Below are 17656 nucleotides of genomic sequence, written 5' to 3' on the forward strand. Positions count from 1 at the left end.
CTGTATCTATTTGAAGTTCCTTTATTATGCTTGACCTAACTGTGTATCCCCAGTTCTAACAAAGAACGTGTTTGAGTATGTCTTCAACGCTTTGAAATAAATTTTGCTTTTCTTGAAAACGTGGATTTATTCTCGATGCTTGGGGATCCAACACCCACAACAGACACCCTGTGAAGTAGGTGGGGCTGAGAGAGCTCTTGACAGAAACTGCTCTTTTTCAAGAACAGCTCTTATCAGAACCACGGCTTGCCCAAGGTCATCCAGCCAGGTGCAACTGGAGGAGTGGGGGGAGATTTTAAGCTTCACATAGTACAATTTATTTTCCAAGGTCACACAAAGGCTGCATATAGTGTGTTACGAGGTGTTTTCCAGTGCTGCCCCCCGTCACTTTGTTAATGGTCTAGTACTGTGTGAGAAAGATAGCTTCTCAGTGGGTCAGTCTAGATGTTCTCAGGAGTTCCCTGAGTGGTGGCAGCCGGTGACTAGGGAGCTTTCCAGGGAACCCTTGGAAGGCATCTCCTGCCCCCCCTCCTTTCCTTCTGTAACATGCACCAACTGATGTTTCCAAACCTTTTTCAAGGCCAGCCCCATGTACAGCGCAGTTTGGTGTAGTGGTTAAGTGCGCGGACTCTAATCTGGGAGAACTGGGTTTGATTCCCCACTCCTCCACTTGCAGCTACTGGATGACCTTGGGCAAGCCATAGTTCTGATAAGAGCTGTTCTTGGAAAAGAGCAGTTTCTGTCAGAGCTCTCTCAGCCCCACCGACCTCACAGGGTGTCTGTCTGTCGTGGGGAGGGGAAGGGAAAGGAGTTTGTAAGCCGCTCTGAGACACCTTTGGGTAGTGAAGGGCGGGGTATGAATCCAATCTCCTCTTCTTCTTCATTGCGATAGCCCCGTAAAAGCCACACCGGGCTAACCAGTCAAAACTGTCCGAAGGCACTCCTGGCCACGCTGCCAAATGGCTTATCCGGCCGTAGGCCTGGGTCCAAGAGCACCGCCTGAGGTTGGGCGAGGGGGTTGCCTGGCAACGGGGCAGGGCGAAGGCTGAGGGAAAAGCAGGCAGACATGGCTGAGGTACCATGAAGGGAATTTCAAGAAAAACTGGGGATAGACTCTAGAAATTTATTTATTTATTTAAAAAAGCTATCCATGAAAAGAGAATTTGGGGGGGGGAGCCAACACTGCAAGGATGCATTATGGGTACAAATTACTGGCAAACGGAAACCTGACGGATCCCAACAAGAGCTTTACAGGCCCTGCTCACGGGTTTCCCGAAAGCCAACCAGCTTTTAAAAAGGCTTTTCACCCAAGTGGCTTTCTGACATAGTAACCCAAGAAATTGGGGGGGGGGATGTCAACTTCTTGGGTTACCGGGTTTGTTTTGAGTCGAAAACTCACCGCCCCCCCCACCTGCCAGTTTTTTTGTCCATTTTCCCCTGACGAACAGCACAATACTGAAGCTGTCCAGAGCTGCCTCCCCATGAAGTCTCGTGAGAAATTCAGGAGAAGCAAACAGGAGGCATTGCAGACTGAGAAACTGAGCGATGCGCACCGGGCTCCTCTGGCCAAGAGCACCTTTTGGGGGCCGGCAGTCTGTGCATCACGCTCTCTCCTGGTGAGAAGACAGAGCAGGAACCCGAATGACTCAGGCTGTGGTCACGCCGGCGGCTTGGCGCAATGCGGTGCCACCTCTAATTGTGCTGGTTTAAAGTGCTGTGGGGCATATCAGCCATCAGCTGCGGGTTACCCACGCAGACATCCCATGGTCAAGCGTCCACATGACTGTGGTGCCTCAGCCACGGAGCGTGCTGCCCTCCAAAAATTCCAAATGGCTCGTGTGACCACAGCCTCGGTCTCCTTCCCCCCGGCAACTCGTGGACAGGACGCAACCACTGATCTAACTCTAGCTCCAGAGAAGTTCACGGCCTACGTCTACCCTTTCACCGATCCCACACGAAGGAAGGAAACTATCACGACGTCATGTCAAGGGGGCGGCACAACAACCTCTAACAGAAAACACAGTTGAGAGTCACATTCTGGACGATCCCCAGTTCCGTCCATGAAACAAATCCCAGTTTGAGAGTCGTGACCGCGATCACCACCCCTGGGCAAAGCGGCTGGAAGTGGGTGGTGGGGTGTGGTCGGACCTTGGTGCTCCCGTGCCGAGACCTGGAAGCACCGTTTGGGATCGGCCCCTTCCCTTCCTCGTCGCCAGGCAGAAACCGAGGAAAACCCAGCCTTATCCCTAGCAGTTCGTGCATCACGGCGATAAGTGCTTGTCCTCACCTGGGCCCATGGGAAGTTCCAGGCTGGGAAATCCCTAAAGATTTGGAGGTGGAGCCTGGGAGGAACCTTTCCAGGACAGAATGCCAAAGAGTCCACCTTCCAAAGCAGCAGCTTTCTCCAGGGGAGCTAATCTCTGCAGGTCTGGAAGATCGGTTGTAAGTCCAGGAGATCACCAGGTGGCACCTGGAGGTTGGAACCATACCCACTGGCCCAGTTCGGAAGGCTGAGAGAGTTTATCAGAGAGACTGTAGGCATGGCCACCCATCCTGTGGACGTATTTTATTTAACGTATTGTGTAAAAGAGCTGCCCTATAAAGTCCGTTGCATGATCCACACGCTCCAACTGTCCTCTTATGAATCCAAGGAAACCTGTGTTGGGAGCATAAGGTGTGGACTGCACTTTGCCCTATCTTTTGAAGTCCTAGCAATCGGAGAAGTGAAGATATCCTGAGACTGGAGTCACATCTGTTCTCCATCATGGCCAACAGCTGTGGACCAGCTTATTTCCCATGGGTTTGTTAGTCCAGATACACTGGGCCCTCCTGTTACTCTCACGGTGGCACACCGTTGAGCCTTTTCCCCACCCCAGTGCACAGAGATACTCCCGCAGATCAAAACGGCTTCTTCTTCTGGAGCCCGATGACCAGAAACCCAACAGCCTCCTCCTCCTCTCAGCCACTCGGATCCAATATGGAGACACACATCTGAAAACACTAACACAGGGGGGGGAACGGTTGTGCTCAACTCTGTGGTGTGTGTCTTTCCTTCCAGAAAATGGTTTGCTGTGTGGTTGACAAAATTTGATACGATGCCATGCTCCCAAGGTTCGAATCAGCTCCTGAAAGACACATCCTTCGCCTGCTGGGAACGAGGGCTTCTGGCAGGCAGTAAACTTCCCCAGCAGAAGGTAGGAAAGAACACTTGGTCCAGGCATAGAAGTTCCCTCCCTTTCTGTGCCAAAAGGGCAGGATTGGGACGTTCCAGGTAATACTCAGGGGGTTTAGTTCATAGTTCTCTCTGAGTCCCGGTAGCGATCCTCACAAAGTCTCTCTTTGCTGGCTCCTGTTGGGAAACAAGAGTTGTTTTTATTTATGGTCTTTATATCTGTGCCAGGAATTCTCCAGGCACATCTTCAGAACTAGATCTCAGAGGATGTGAGAAAAGACCAGCAAGAGAGAAGAAGAGGAGAAGAGACTGGATTTATTCCCCGCTCTTCACTACCTGAAGGAGTCTCAGAGCAGCTTACAATCTCCTTTCCCTTCCCCTCCCCACAACAGACGCCCTGTGAGGTAGCTGGGGCTGAGAGCTCTTTCGAGAACTGCCTTTGAGAACAGCTCTGAGAGAACTCATGACTGACCCAAGGACACACCAGCAGCTGCATGCGAAGGACTGGGGAATAAAACCTGGTTCTCCCAGATTAGAGTCCGTGCTCCTAACCACCACACCAAAGTGTATCTCGTGTTTATAAGGGCCTTGGAGTCGATGGAGCTATCCAGCAACCATCTGTGAGAGTTTCAAGAAACAGGATATGTAAAAAAAACAGGATTGGTGGAGTTACTTGGGATGGAGCGGGGTGGGTTTTGCAAGGCTGTACAGGTAGAACGGCGGTCACGGCCACCAAGTTTAAGAAGAGCTCTGCTGGGTCAGACCAGTGGTCCATTTAGTCCTCTGGAGGGCCAAGAAGAAGCAGAGTTCATTTTTATATCCTGGTTTTCTCTACCCTCAGGAGCTGCGGTGGCTCAAGTGGTTAAGACGCTGAACTGCAGGCTGTGGAAAGTCAGTAGTTCAGCAGTTCAAGACCCGGGTGCCGCATGATGGAGTGAGCTCCCATCTCTAGTTCCAGCTCCTGCCAACCTAGCAGTTCGAAAGCAAGAAATTGCAAGTAGATAAATAGGTACCACTTCAGTGGGAAGGTAACAGCGTTCCGCGCGCCTTGGTGTTTAGTCATGCCGGCCACATGACCACGGAAACGTCTTCGGACAGCGCTGGATCTTCGGCTTTGAAATGGAGATGAGCACCGCAACCCTAGAGTCGGATTCGACTGGCTTTCGAGCAAGGGAACCTTTACCTTTACCTTTACCTTTCTCTACCCTAAGAAGTCTCAAAGCAGCTTACAACTGCCTTACCTTCCCCTGCCCACAACAAGCACTTATGAGCAGTGTTCCCTCTAAGCTGAATTAGTGTGAGCTAGCTCACAGTTTTTTAGCCTCTGGCTCACACCTTTTTGTCTTCACTCAGGAAGGGATGCGGCTCCAGAGCAAACTAACAGATGCAGCAGCCCAATCGCTCGCTCACAACTTTAATGCCCATAGCTCACAAAGTAGAATAAGACTCCACAGCTTAGAGGGAGCACTGCTTATGAGGCAGGCGGGTAGAGACAGTCCTGAGAGAGAGAACTGGGACTAGCCCAAGATAACCCAGCGGGCTTCATGCAGAGGTGACATGGGGAATAAAAAGCAGTACTCCAGCCTAGAATCCGCTGCTCTTAACCACTTCACCACAGCTAGCTCTCGTAGGGAAGAGAGGCCGAGGCCTTCCCCTGACGTTACCTCCTGCCGTTGGGGTTCAGAGGCTGTGAGAGGAATTCTAAGCAGGTCTACTCTGAATTCCACTGTGGCCTATTCAGTGGGGCTTGCTCCCAGGAAAGTGTCCCCAGGATTGTACTGTGACTGTCTCTGAACGTGAAGGTTCCCTTTAGTCGTGAGTGGCTTGCAGCCACTGACAGACCTCTCCCTCCTCCATGAATTTATCTAACCCTCTTTTACAGCTGTCTATGGTGGTGTCCATCACTGCATCCTCTAGTAGAGAATTTCGTCACTCATGAAGAATTATTTTCATTTCTCTGCCCTAAACATAAGAAGAGCTCTGCTGGGTCAGACCAGGGAGGGTCCCTCCAGTCCAGCCTCCCGTCTCACCCAGTGGCCAGCCAGTCCCTCTGGAGGGCCAACAACAGGACAGAGAGGCCGAGGCTTTCCCCTGAGGAGAGCATCAGAAGAGCCCTGCTGGGTCAGACCAGGGAGGGTCCCTCCAGTCCAGCCTCCCGTCTCACCCAGTGGCCAGCCAGTCCCTCTGGAGGGCCAACAACAGGACAGAGAGGCCGAGGCTTTCCCCTGAGGAGAGCATCAGAAGAGCCCTGCTGGGTCAGACCAGGGAGGGTCCCTCCAGTCCAGCCTCCCGTCTCACCCAGTGGCCAGCCAGTCCCTCTGGAGGGCCAACAACAGGACAGAGAGGCCGAGGCTTTCCCCTGAGGAGAGCATCAGAAGAGCCCTGCTGGGTCAGACCAGGGAGGGTCCCTCCAGTCCAGCCTCCCGTCTCACCCAGTGGCCAGCCAGTCCCTCTGGAGGGCCAACAACAGGACAGAGAGGCCGAGGCTTTCCCCTGAGGAGAGCATCAGAAGAGCCCTGCTGGGTCAGACCAGTGAGGGTCCATCCAGTCCAGCCTCCTGTCTGTCATACAGTGGGCAACCAGCTCCTATGGAGGGCCAACAACAGGACAGAGAGGCCGAGGCTTTCCCCTGAGGAGAGCATCAGAAGAGCCCTGCTGGGCCAGACCAGGGAGGGTCCCTCCAGTCCAGCCTCCTGTCTCACACGGGGGCCAGCCAGTTCCTCTGGAGGGCCAACAACAGGACAGAGAGGCCGAGGCTTTCCCCTGAGGAGAGCATCAGAAGAGCCCTGCTGGGCCAGACCAGGGAGGGTCCCTCCAGTCCAGCCTCCTGTCTCACACGGGGGCCAGCCAGTTCCTCTGGAGGGCCAACAACAGGACAGAGAGGCCGAGGCTTTCCCCTGAGGAGAGCATCAGAAGAGCCCTGCTGGGCCAGACCAGGGAGGGTCCCTCCAGTCCAGCCTCCTGTCTCACACGGGGGCCAGCCAGTTCCTCTGGAGGGCCAACAACAGGACAGAGAGGCCGAGGCTTTCCCCTGAGGAGAGCATCAGAAGAGCCCTGCTGGGCCAGACCAGGGAGGGTCCCTCCAGTCCAGCCTCCTGTCTCACACGGGGGCCAGCCAGTTCCTCTGGAGGGCCAACAACAGGACAGAGAGGCCGAGGCTTTCCCCTGAGGAGAGCATCAGAAGAGCCCTGCTGGGCCAGACCAGGGAGGGTCCCTCCAGTCCAGCCTCCTGTCTCACACGGGGGCCAGCCAGTTCCTCTGGAGGGCCAACAACAGGACAGAGAGGCCGAGGCTTTCCCCTGAGGAGAGCATCAGAAGAGCCCTGCTGGGCCAGACCAGGGAGGGTCCCTCCAGTCCAGCCTCCTGTCTCACACGGGGGCCAGCCAGTTCCTCTGGAGGGCCAACAACAGGACAGAGAGGCCGAGGCTTTCCCCTGAGGAGAGCATCAGAAGAGCCCTGCTGGGCCAGACCAGGGAGGGTCCCTCCAGTCCAGCCTCCTGTCTCACACGGGGGCCAGCCAGTTCCTCTGGAGGGCCAACAACAGGACAGAGAGGCCGAGGCTTTCCCCTGAGGAGAGCATCAGAAGAGCCCTGCTGGGCCAGACCAGGGAGGGTCCCTCCAGTCCAGCCTCCTGTCTCACACGGGGGCCAGCCAGTTCCTCTGGAGGGCCAACAACAGGACAGAGAGGCCGAGGCTTTCCCCTGAGGAGAGCATCAGAAGAGCCCTGCTGGGCCAGACCAGGGAGGGTCCCTCCAGTCCAGCCTCCTGTCTCACACGGGGGCCAGCCAGTTCCTCTGGAGGGCCAACCACAGGGCAGGGAGGCCTTCCCCTGATGTTGCCTCCTGGCTCTGGCATTCAGAGGTTTAGTACTGCCGCACACTATACAAAGGCAACAGCTGTGAGCAGAATTCAAGCTTGAGCATCCTGGTGTGGAGGTAGGCCCTTCCAGATGGCCGCTACGCAAGTCTCACAGAAAGGGGCTTGGACCAGAGCGTGGTGGCTCAAGGACTGAGGATGGCTCTTTGCAGGGACTGTGTGCACCAGCCAGCCTGGAGGGTGGTGGAGGCTGGGAAAGACTCACCGGGGCCTAGGTGGCTTCCTCCGGCTTCTTGTCCAGGTTCCTTCAGCTCTTGTCATGAACAGTTGTGATGAGTGGCTGTTTCTGGGGGCTTCTTTGTGCGTTATTTTCCTGGAGACCGAGGGACTGGAGATAAGAACACAAGCAGGAAAGGGGGCTTCACAGTGTGAAAGAGTTTGAGAGCCGTGACCTGAGGAATTCCCAAGGTGGCTGACCCTTCAGAACCTGAGCAGGCCCTCTGCTTTCTGTGAAGCCAGAGAGAGAGAGAGAGAGAGACCCACCCTTGTCGAGCTGGGGGCCCGGTTCTTCGACAAGGACCTGGTCGGCTGCGCCTTCCACTCGGCAGAGCAGCGGCCCAGTGGGAAGGCCTCAGGACAGCCTCACCTTATTGTTACCTTCTGGGGGGCTCTTCTTTGGGACCTCGCTGTTCTGCGCGTCTGAAGGGCTCTCCTCCACTTGGACGGTGGGGATGGTTGCTGGGGAGAAAAGACACCTTGTTAAGGGAGGGGGGCCTCGAGAAGAAGAAGAGATTGGGTTTGTACCCCGACCCTTCACTACCCAAGGGAGTCTCAGAGTGGCTTACAAACTCCTTTCCCTTCCCCTCTCCACAACAGACACCCCCTGTGAGGTAGGCACGGCTGAGAGAACTCTGATGGAAACAGAGCTCTTTTTCGAGGACAGCTCTTATCAGAACTATGGCTTGCCCAAGGTCATCCAGCAGGTGCAAGTGGAGGCGTGGGGAATCAAACCCGGCTCTCCCAGATTAGAGTCTGTCCACTCAACCACGGTACCATACTGGCCAGCGATTCCCCTAAAGATGCCCCAATGTGCACAAACGCAACGGCTGAAGCACTTCCCGGTCATGAGACGGTGGAGAATCTTCAGCAAGCCGGGTGTTGTGCTCAAGGCTCCAGATTGGGGTCGTCGAAAAACAGACGGGGGCCCGAGCAGCAGCCCAGTCTTTGAGAGACCTCAAGAGGGTCCACACACCCCACCCCCATTTTTAAATGTTTACTGAGAGTTCTTCCACAGAATGCAAAAAGGAATATAATTAATGGAGCGATGTGATTGAGGAACGGAGCTGGCAAGATTCAGCGCCAAACTGTTCGGCTTTCACTTGTTTCAAGCATGGACGGCTTCAAGAGGGAATTAGATAAGCATGTGGAGCAGAGGTCCATCAGTGGCTATTAGCCACAAGGTATAGATAGGGTCTCTGGGGCAAGTGATGCTCTGTATTCCTGGTGCTTGGGGGGGGCAACAGTGGGAGGGCTTCTAGTATCCTGGCCCCACTGGTGGACCTCCTGAGGGCCCCTGGTATTTTTGGCCAGTGTGTGACATGGAGTGTTGGACTGGAGGGGCCTTTGGCCTGATCCAACATTGGCTTCCCTTATGTCCTTATGTTAATAGCAGAGGTCCATCAGTGGCTATTAGCCACAAGGGATAGATAGGGACTCCGGGACAAGTGATGCTCTGTCTTCTTGGTGCTTGGGGGTGGGGGGCAGCAGTGGGAGGGGCTTCTAGTGTCCTGGCCCCACTGGTGGACCTCCTGATGGCCCCTGGTATTTCTGGCCAAAAGTAAATAAATAAAGAAACAAATAAACAAATATATTCCTGTTCAGGAGCAATAAAACTCAAATAACCAAGGACTAGTAGACAGGAAGCTGCAGAGATGAGGTACCTTTGTGTTGTCATTTCGATTTCCCAAAAGTGCCTGGCTGACTGAAGAACTAGAAGGATCTCTGTTCTGGCCCAGCAACCATGTGAACAAGCAAAGTTGCCTTTTACTGGGTCATTGAACTCAAAGTGAACTCCTCTAAATGGCATCAACTCATCATAGTATCATGTACTTCTCAACATCCATCAGTGGCTATTAGCCACAAGGTATAGATAGGGACTCTGGGGCAAGTGATGCTCTGTCTTCTTGGTGCTTGGGAGGGGGGTCAACAGTGGGAGGGCTTCTGGTGTCCTGGCCCCACTGCTGGACCTCCTGATGGCCCCTGGTATTTCTGGCCACTGTGTGACACGGAGTGTTGGACTGGATGGGCCATTGGCCTGATCCAGCATTGGCTTGTCTTAGGTTCTTATGTTAACAGCAGAGGTCCATCAGTGGCTATTAGCCACAAGGTATAGATAGGGACTCTGGGGCAAGTGATGCTCTGTCATCTTGGTGCTTGGGGGTGGGGGGGCAACAGTGGGAGGGTTTCTAATGTCCTGGCCCCACTGCTGGACCTCCTGAGGGCACCTGGTATTTCTGGCCACTGTGTGACACAGGAGTGTTGGACTGGATGGGCCTTTGGCCTCATCCAACATTGGCCTCTTATGTCCTTATGTTTATGGCTAACACACAGAAGTGCGGCAGCGAATCCAGAATCCACTACGAAGAGGGCAGCCAGCCCAGCTCTGTGTTAGCCTGTCAAGTCAAGGGGAAGAAGAAGGAGAAGAAGAAGAGGAGGAGGAGGATTTCTACCACACCCTTCACGGCCCAAAGGGATCTCAGAGTGGCTTACGATCTCCTTTCCCTCCCCCTCCCCACAGAAGACACCCTGTGAGGCAGGTGGGGCTGAGAGAGCTCTTTCCAGGACTGCTCCTGAGAGAACCTGGGACGGCCCAAGGTCACGCCAGCAGCTGCATGTGGAAGGGAGTGGAGACTCAAACCCAGCTCCCCCAGATTAGAGTCCGCGCTCCCAACCGCGACACCAAACTGGCACCATGTCATTCAGAATGCATCCACGTCTGCCGAACCCCCAGGAAGCCTTGAGTTTGGATTTTTAGAAAAACAGCCACTCTGTGGGAAATCTTTAAGGCCAAAATACGCGGACTGAGACACGGGGCTCACCTGCCTGGGCCGACTTCTCACTGTTGATCCGCCAGCACCAGAAAGCAGTGCCGAGACTGAGCACCAAGAGGACGATGGTCAAGACCATGTAGCCAGACTTGGAGAAGGACGTGTCCACTGCACAAATGGAGGAGCACAGCCAGCTTAGAACACGAGCCGTGTCTGTGTCATGCAAGCACACACACCCCGAAATTGCTCGCAGGCAAACTCCTGATTTGGAAGAGAAACCAGCTTGGATCCTATGACCTGTGTTTCCCTCGCGCGTCTCTCCAGTCACTGCAGAAGCTGCAGCAGCCGGAGAGAAGTGTGAAGAGAAGAAAGTCATATGATCCAGGTGACTCAATCACTCCAGACTTTTAGGAAGAAGAATCACCCCCTTCGCCCAGATTTCTGAGCAATCTGTTCTGTGTAACATTTAAAAAGGGCACGACCTGAGAGTTGTAGATACAAAGAATGTAAGCACACTTATACAGAGGATACTGCTTGTAACGATTCCTTGTTTTAAGAGTGTGTGTGTGTCTTTAAATGTTTGGTTGCAGTGCAGTGAATGCAGAGTAGAGTGATTGAGAGAGACAAGTGTGCTGTGATTGGAGGATGAGAGAGTGTGGGAGGAGTTTTTGAAGCCGATCTGGGTGAGTGTCAGTCAGTTAGGAAAAGTCAGTTATGAGAGACAGTTATGAAAGTCAGTTGGATTTCAATTAGGGTGTTCAGTCAGTGAGTGTTCAGAGTTCTGTGTGAGATCTCAAAGAGTGCCGTATATTTCCTTAGCCTGTGTGGCTAACTATGGGAAAGAGTGATCCCTGTTAATGTTGGAACTGAGTGTCAAACAAACAAAAGTAAAGGAACAAAAAGGCCGTGTGTGTGATACAGTTGACAAATATATTTACATGAACCTTATTCCCAGCCAGTTACATAATAACCAACCTCTTATTTTGTTCCTCTTTCAATAAATCCTATTTTATTTAAATATATCCCAGAAGTCATATCAATCATTCCTCAGGACCACATAGATCCCTGAAAAGCCTAGACCCTGTGTTACCCTACCAGTAAGAGAAACAGAAGGTTTGGAAATCCTTACATTCCTGGTGGCAGCTGGAACTACCTATTTTGTAAACACAAAATATAAATATTAAAGAGAAATACAGTCCTCCCCAAAAAGAGGACGCTACACTGCTAAATTCCAAAAGCCATTTAAGAACTAAAATATCACCTAATATCAAGTCTCTTGGTAAATGATGCGTACTAAGAGGGGCCAAATATGTTGGTTTTAATGGCTTTTAAGATGAGATTTTAATTTGTCTGTTTTAATTTGTTAGCTGCCTTGGTGGCCTTATGAGAGGGGGAAATGGGGTAAAAACATTAAATAAAGCAAAAAAAGACAGAAAAAATTAAGAAAGCAAATTGAATCTAGAAGAAGAGATTGGGTTTATACTCCACCCTTCACTCAGAGTCTCAGAATGGCTTACAATCTCCTTTTTCTTCCCCTCCCCACAACAGACACCCTGTGAAGTAGGTGGGGCTGAGAGAGCTCTCTCGAGAACTGCCCTTGAGAGAAAAGCTATGAAAGAACTTGTCAGAACCAAAATAGGACCCACAGCAAGTAGGAAATACCAAAAAATCAGCAAATATCGTGCTACAGACGATTATAAAACATCTCAAATAATTTTTATATAATTAAGAGACGATACTTTGATATATTATTCTTTCTATGTATTAAGGCTTATAAATAATATATGGTGAATAAATTGTAAACATATAAAACAAAAAAAATAATTATTTGAGGTATTTTATAATCGTCTGTAGCACGGTATTTGCAGATTTATGAAAGAACTTGTGACTGACCCAAGGTCACCCACCAGGCTGCATGTGGAGGAGTGGGGAATCAAACCCAGGTTTTCCCAGATTAGAGTCTATACTCCTAACCACTACACCAAACTGGCTCTCTAGATCTAATATTGACCCTGGCTTAATGGGTTAGCAATCTTCAGCCACGAGAAGGCCTTTGACTAACTTGAGTGGTGACAGTTGGCAAAGGAAAAGAGGTTCCCCTCCACTGAGTGTCGCTGTGGGATGCCTGTTAGGTTAGCCAAACACTCTGTGCCTTCTTAAAAACCGCGTGGGATTCGGGTACCAAGAAGTGACGAGTGTGACCCTGGGGTTGCCAACCTCCACGTGAGCCTTCGAGATCTCCTGGGATTGCAACTGATCTCCGGACTACAGAGATCGATTTCCCTGGAGAAAAAATGGCTGCTTCGGAGGGGGGACTGCATGGCCTTACATCTTGCTGAGGTCCCTCCACAGGCTCCACCCCCCCCCAAACATCCAGGGATTTCTCAACCTGGAGTTGGCCACTGTACGCGACACCCTGTTCTGTCCTGCTCCCAAAGCCAAGAGAAGTCAAAAATGGCAGCATACTTTGCCCCAAGCAAAGATTTCCCCTCTCCGACACACACACAAAGGGAGAGCAAAGGTGGGCCACTCGTCTCCCCTACCTCCGCTCTGGCAGATCCTCTGCAGGTCGAAGTAGACGATTTTGTGCTCGATGGGGTTGCTGGCCATGCAGGAGTAGGTCGTGTTCAGAGAGGTGGGCTGCAAAGAGAGCCGGAGGGTCCTGCCGTCGGGAGAGACCTGGTATCTGTCTGTGCTGCCGAGGTCTTGGATCGGGTTCCCTTTCCTCCAGGTGACGTTCACGCGGCCCTTTCCAGGCGACAGACACTGAAGCGTCACGTTACATCCGCTGGGCGTGCTGGAGATCAGCTGGCTCTGGATGCGGGGAGTCAGAACAGGTTCTGGGAGGGGGGGTCAAAATAAGGGGGGGAAAGGCATGGTGAGATCCAGCCAGTGCAGAGCATTGCTATAAAGAGTGCCGAATTCATGTCCCTGAAGGCACCCTGTTTCCTGGCCCAGGGACGGGGCCTGCAAATTTGGAATTGTCCGTGCCAAGAGCATCCGTTGGATGCAGCAGCCTGGAGGAAATGTAACAGGGTGATTTCTTGCCAGGCACATGGGAATTCAACACAAAGGTAATTCAACACATGTAATCCATCACAGGAAAATACAAAAGTCCACAATATCCCAAAGGGAAAGAACATGTTTGGTCCACCTTACATAATAGCAACCTTGGTAGGTGCTTTCTAAAGCTTAGGAGACCTGGCCCATATAAAAACTGAATAAAGTTTGACTGTTAAGAAATTGCAATGAGACTTCCTGTAGTGGCTTTTTGTTCCTGAGGAAGGACCAGAAGTCCGAAACACTGAACAATACCTAGGAAAAGTGTTGATATCTATTCCAGACTTCATTGTTTCACTTTGAGAAATTTCTATTCTGGACTTTGTTCTTTCCCTTTGGGATATTGTGGACTTTTGTATTTTCCTATGATGGATTACATGTGTTGAATTACCTTTGTGTTGAAGTCTCTTTTTGTTAACTTTGGTGCGGGTTTGTGCAGTACACAGTTGTTATTTGCTGGGGTTTTTTGGCCATTGTTTACTGTGGACTGTATTATTGTTTTTGTTGTAGGCACATGGAAATGTCTCAAGTCAAAGGAGATCTTGGGTTCCACCAGAGGAGCCCCTGTAGCAGAAATCCCCAATCTGTTGGGCACTTTGGGAATTCTGCAAACGGGGCGGGAGCCAGTCACCAAATGCTGGAAGCTTTCCAAGCCAAGTGCCTTCCTGGGGCGGAGGCAGCCATTTCCCCAGCAGGTGCTGCCTGCAGGCACAAGGGTGTTGCCTCTGGGACTCTCCTAGATCATTAAACAGTGAAGAAGAGAAGAAGAGATTGGATTTCTACCCTGCCCTTCACTTGGAGTCTCAAAGCAGCTTACATTCGCCTTTCCTTTCCCCGCCCCCACAACAGACAACCTGTGAGGTAGGTGGAGCTGAGAGAACTCTTTCAAGATCTGCTCTTTTTCAAGGACAGCTCTTATCCGAGCTACGGCTTATCCAAGGTCATCCAGCCAGGTGCAAGTGGAGGAGTGGGGGAATCAAACCGGGTTCTCCCAGATTAGAGTTTGCGCACTTAACCACGACACCAAACTGGCTCTCAGTGGGGCCATCTCAGTGAGACGGAGGGTAGCCAGGACTGGCCCTTTGCTCTGAGGCTGAAGGAAGCAAGAGCCAGGAGACGCACGGGTGGGCACCAACCATGGCATCCAAGGGCCCCATGTCAGGGGAATCACAGCCCCATAGGAAGCAGCTGCTTGGATTGAAGCGAGTCCCAGTTGCTTGTGGGCTATGCTGGATCATATCATTGATCCAGCGAGTGGAATCCCATCTCCTCTGAGTGGCAGCAGTGAGAGCCAGTTTGGTGTGGTAGTTAAGTGCGCGGACTCTAACCTGGGAGAACCGGGTTTGATTCCCCACTCCTCCCCTCGCAGCTGCTGGGTGGCCTTGGGCAAGACATAGTTCTGATAAGAGCTGTTCTTGAAAAAGAGCCGTTTCTGTCCAGAGCTCTCTCAGCCCCACCTGCCTCACGGGGTGTCTGTTGTGGGGAGGGGAAGGGAAAGGAGTTTGTCAGCCGCTCTGAGACTCCTTTGGGTAGTGAAGGGCGGGGTATAAATCCTATCTCCTCTTCTCTTCTTCTTCTTTTCTTCAAGGTCTCTGAGATCACTGAACAAGTGCTCGACCCTGGGACCTTCTGCTTGTAAACAAGACACCCTCTGCTCTACCACTGAGCTATGATCCCTAAAGCATATTAACAGGTGTGGGTCGTCCAAGAAAAATCTGCAAAAGGCATTCATCTTTATACCTTGATTAAACTCCTCAAAGGAGGAGATTAGATTTGTTTCCCACCCTTCACTACCTGAAGGAGTCTCAGAGCGGCTTACAATCTCCTTTCCCTTCCCCTCCCCACAACAGGCACCCTGTGAGGTCGGTAGGGCTGAGAGAGCTCTCCCGAGAACCGCCCTTGAGAGAACAGCTCTGAGAGAACTTGTGACTGACTCACGGTCACACCAGCAGCTTCATGTGGAGGAGTGGGGAATCAAACCCAGTTCTCCCAGATTAGAGTCCGCACTCTTAACCACTACACCAAACTGGCTCCTCTACAAGTAGAACAAAGTTGGAGTCCGGTGGCACCTTTAAGACCAACAGAGTTTAATTCAAGGCATGAGCTTCCATGTTCAAGCTTATACCTTGAATTACATTTTGTTGGTTTTAAAGATGCCAACACAGCTACCCACCTGAATCTATCCTCTCCAAGTAATTAAAAAATAAAGGTAAAGGTTCCCTTGCTCGAAAGCCAGTCAAATCCGACTCTAGGGTTGCGGTGCTCATCTCCGTTTCCAAGCCGAAGAGCCAGCGCTGTCCGAAGACGTCTCCGTGGTCATGTGGCCGGCATGACTAAACACCAAGGCACACGGAACGCTGTTCCCTTCCCACCGAAGTGGTCCCTATTTATCTACTTGCAATTTCTTGCTTTTGAACTGCTAGGTTGGCAGGAGCTGGAACTAGAGACGGGAGCTCACTCCGTCATGCGGCACACTCGGGTCTCGAACTGCTGAACAACCGACCTTCCACAGCCTGCAGTTCAGCGTCTTAACCACTCGAGCCACCGCAGCTCCTCTCCAAGTAATCAGTCTACAAGTAATGTCTGAGCACAGCAAGAAGCCTGGATTCTCCTTTTAAAAATCGTAATTCTGTTGGGAAGCACTTTTTGTGACGTTGGATGCAAAATCCCAAGATCCACTTTAGAGGCTCATTTATTTAATCTCAGCTCTCGAGGAGACCCCCAGGGTCATCTAGTCCAGCCTGCTGCCAACGCGGGAACTACCACAACTACGATATTCCTGACCAGTAGGGCCTTGTTGTGAGGCACTCAGCAGGGCTGTGAAAGGCTCACCTACCGTAGACCATCAGTTGGAAGAGCTGGTCCTCCACAAGGGCCGGGAAGATCTTCACCCGGGCCCCAAAGACGCCGCTGTCGTTCAGCTCCAAGGGCTTGATCCTCAGCGTCTCGTTGAACATTTCAATCCTCTCCTCGAACCGGTCGCTGGGATCCGGGCGGTCAAATTTGCCATCCCGAAACAAAGCAATGAGGAGCGCTGGTCCCGACCCGGCCTGGAAGCTCCACTCAATCTCCAGTAGTCACACCCACTTGGCTTGCCGAGAGAACCACCGAGCCCCCCAGGACTCCGTTCACCCGACGAGGCTGGTCGGCAGCAACGGCTGAGAAAGAGAAACAAGGCGAAGCATGAACGGCACACTGGAGGATGGCGTGGGCATGAACTCAGTAGCCGACAGACAGTGGAATCTGTTATGTCTGGTCCTGTGCTGGATTTCTTGGGACTATCAACTGACTTAACCAGCGGCTCTCAAATCGAACAGACAGGAAACTGCCTTCTACTGAATCAGACCCTCGGAGTCCATCGAAGTCAGCAGTATTGTCTACTCAGACTGGCAGCAGCTCTCCAGGGTCTCAAGGTAGAGATCTTTCCCATCACCTATTGCCAGATCTTTTAACTGGAGATACCAGGAATTGAACCTGGGACTTCGTGCATGTCAAGCAGATGCTCTACCATAAGAACATAAGAGAAGCCAATGCTAGATCAGGCCAAAGGCCCATCCAGTCCAACACTCTGTATCACACAGTGGCCAAAAATACCAGTGCCATCAGGAGGTCCACCAGTGGGGCCAGGGCATTAGAAGCCCTCCCACTGTTGACCCCCCCCCAAGCACCAAGAAGACAGAGCATCCCTTGCCCCAGAGTCCCTATCCATACCTTGTGGCTAATAGCCACTGATGGACCTCTGCTCCATATGCCTATCTAATTCCCTTTTGAAGCCGTCCATGCTTGTAGCCGCCTTCACCTCCTGTGGCAGTGAATTCCAAGTGTTCATCACTCTTTGGGTAAAGAAGGACTTCCTTTTATCCGTTCTAACCCGACCGCTCAGCAATTCCATGGAGTGCCCACAAGTTCTTGTCTTGTGAGAAAGGGAGAAAAGGACTTCTTTCTCTACTTGCTCTGTCCCAGGCATAATCTTATGCACCTCGATCACGTCACCCCTCAGCCGTCGTTTCTCCAAGCTAAAGAGCCCCACTGAGCCACAGCCCCTCCCTAAATCTGCAGTGCATGACCCTGAAGTGGGGCACGGCTCTGTCATGGGTTCAAATTGTTGAGCTGGGAGGGGGAGGCTTTGGGGGGGGGCCTTCCAGCAGAGGGAAGGAGGAGAAGAGAGCATGAAGCTGCTGCATTCCTTCTCCTCCCCCCATTCACCCTGCATCCCCAGGGGTTCAGCTTGCTCTGGCACTGGTACAAGAGGTGATGGGGGAGCCAATGTATTTGCCCCTGGATCTGCCTTGGTACCAGCCGGTTGTGCTATGTTGGTGGATACCAGGGGTCATTTTCTGCAGGAGCGCACAGGAGTGGAGCTCCGGCAGTAAAGAGCCCAGGGGGCGGGCACATGCAACAAGCCCCACCCCCTGCTCCCAGCAGCCCTCAGTCAGAACAAGAAGCAGCCAGGTAAGTTGCAGAGCTCCCCCCAGCCCAAAACAGTCCAGTGGCACCTTTAAGACCAAGGTTTATTCAGGTACAAGTTCTCCCTCCTCTGTGAGGACAGATCTGCACGTTC

The 17656-nt window shown here is 52.2% G+C and overlaps 1 protein-coding gene across 1 annotated transcript in view; it reads right to left on the reverse strand.

Moving 5' to 3' along the window:
* Positions 1-7307: 7307 nt before the first annotated feature.
* LOC107109949 (leucine-rich repeats and immunoglobulin-like domains protein 1) overlaps positions 7308-17656 on the reverse strand; it is a 19064-nt gene continuing 8715 nt past the window's right edge. The window contains exons 3-8 of the mRNA XM_015410660.1: positions 16183-16253; positions 15932-16145; positions 12579-12875; positions 10087-10203; positions 7646-7726; positions 7308-7376 (exon numbers count right to left, since the gene is read on the reverse strand). Coding sequence (XP_015266146.1) covers positions 7354-7376; positions 7646-7726; positions 10087-10203; positions 12579-12875; positions 15932-16145; positions 16183-16253 — 803 coding nt within the window. The 3' untranslated portion in view covers positions 7308-7353. The remainder of the gene's footprint in view (positions 7377-7645; positions 7727-10086; positions 10204-12578; positions 12876-15931; positions 16146-16182; positions 16254-17656) is intronic.

The sequence above is a fragment of the Gekko japonicus genome, unplaced genomic scaffold (genome assembly GCF_001447785.1).
Source record: "Gekko japonicus isolate JY-2015 unplaced genomic scaffold, Gekko_japonicus_V1.1 scaffold4766, whole genome shotgun sequence".
Taxonomy (NCBI): Eukaryota; Metazoa; Chordata; class Lepidosauria; order Squamata; family Gekkonidae; genus Gekko; species Gekko japonicus.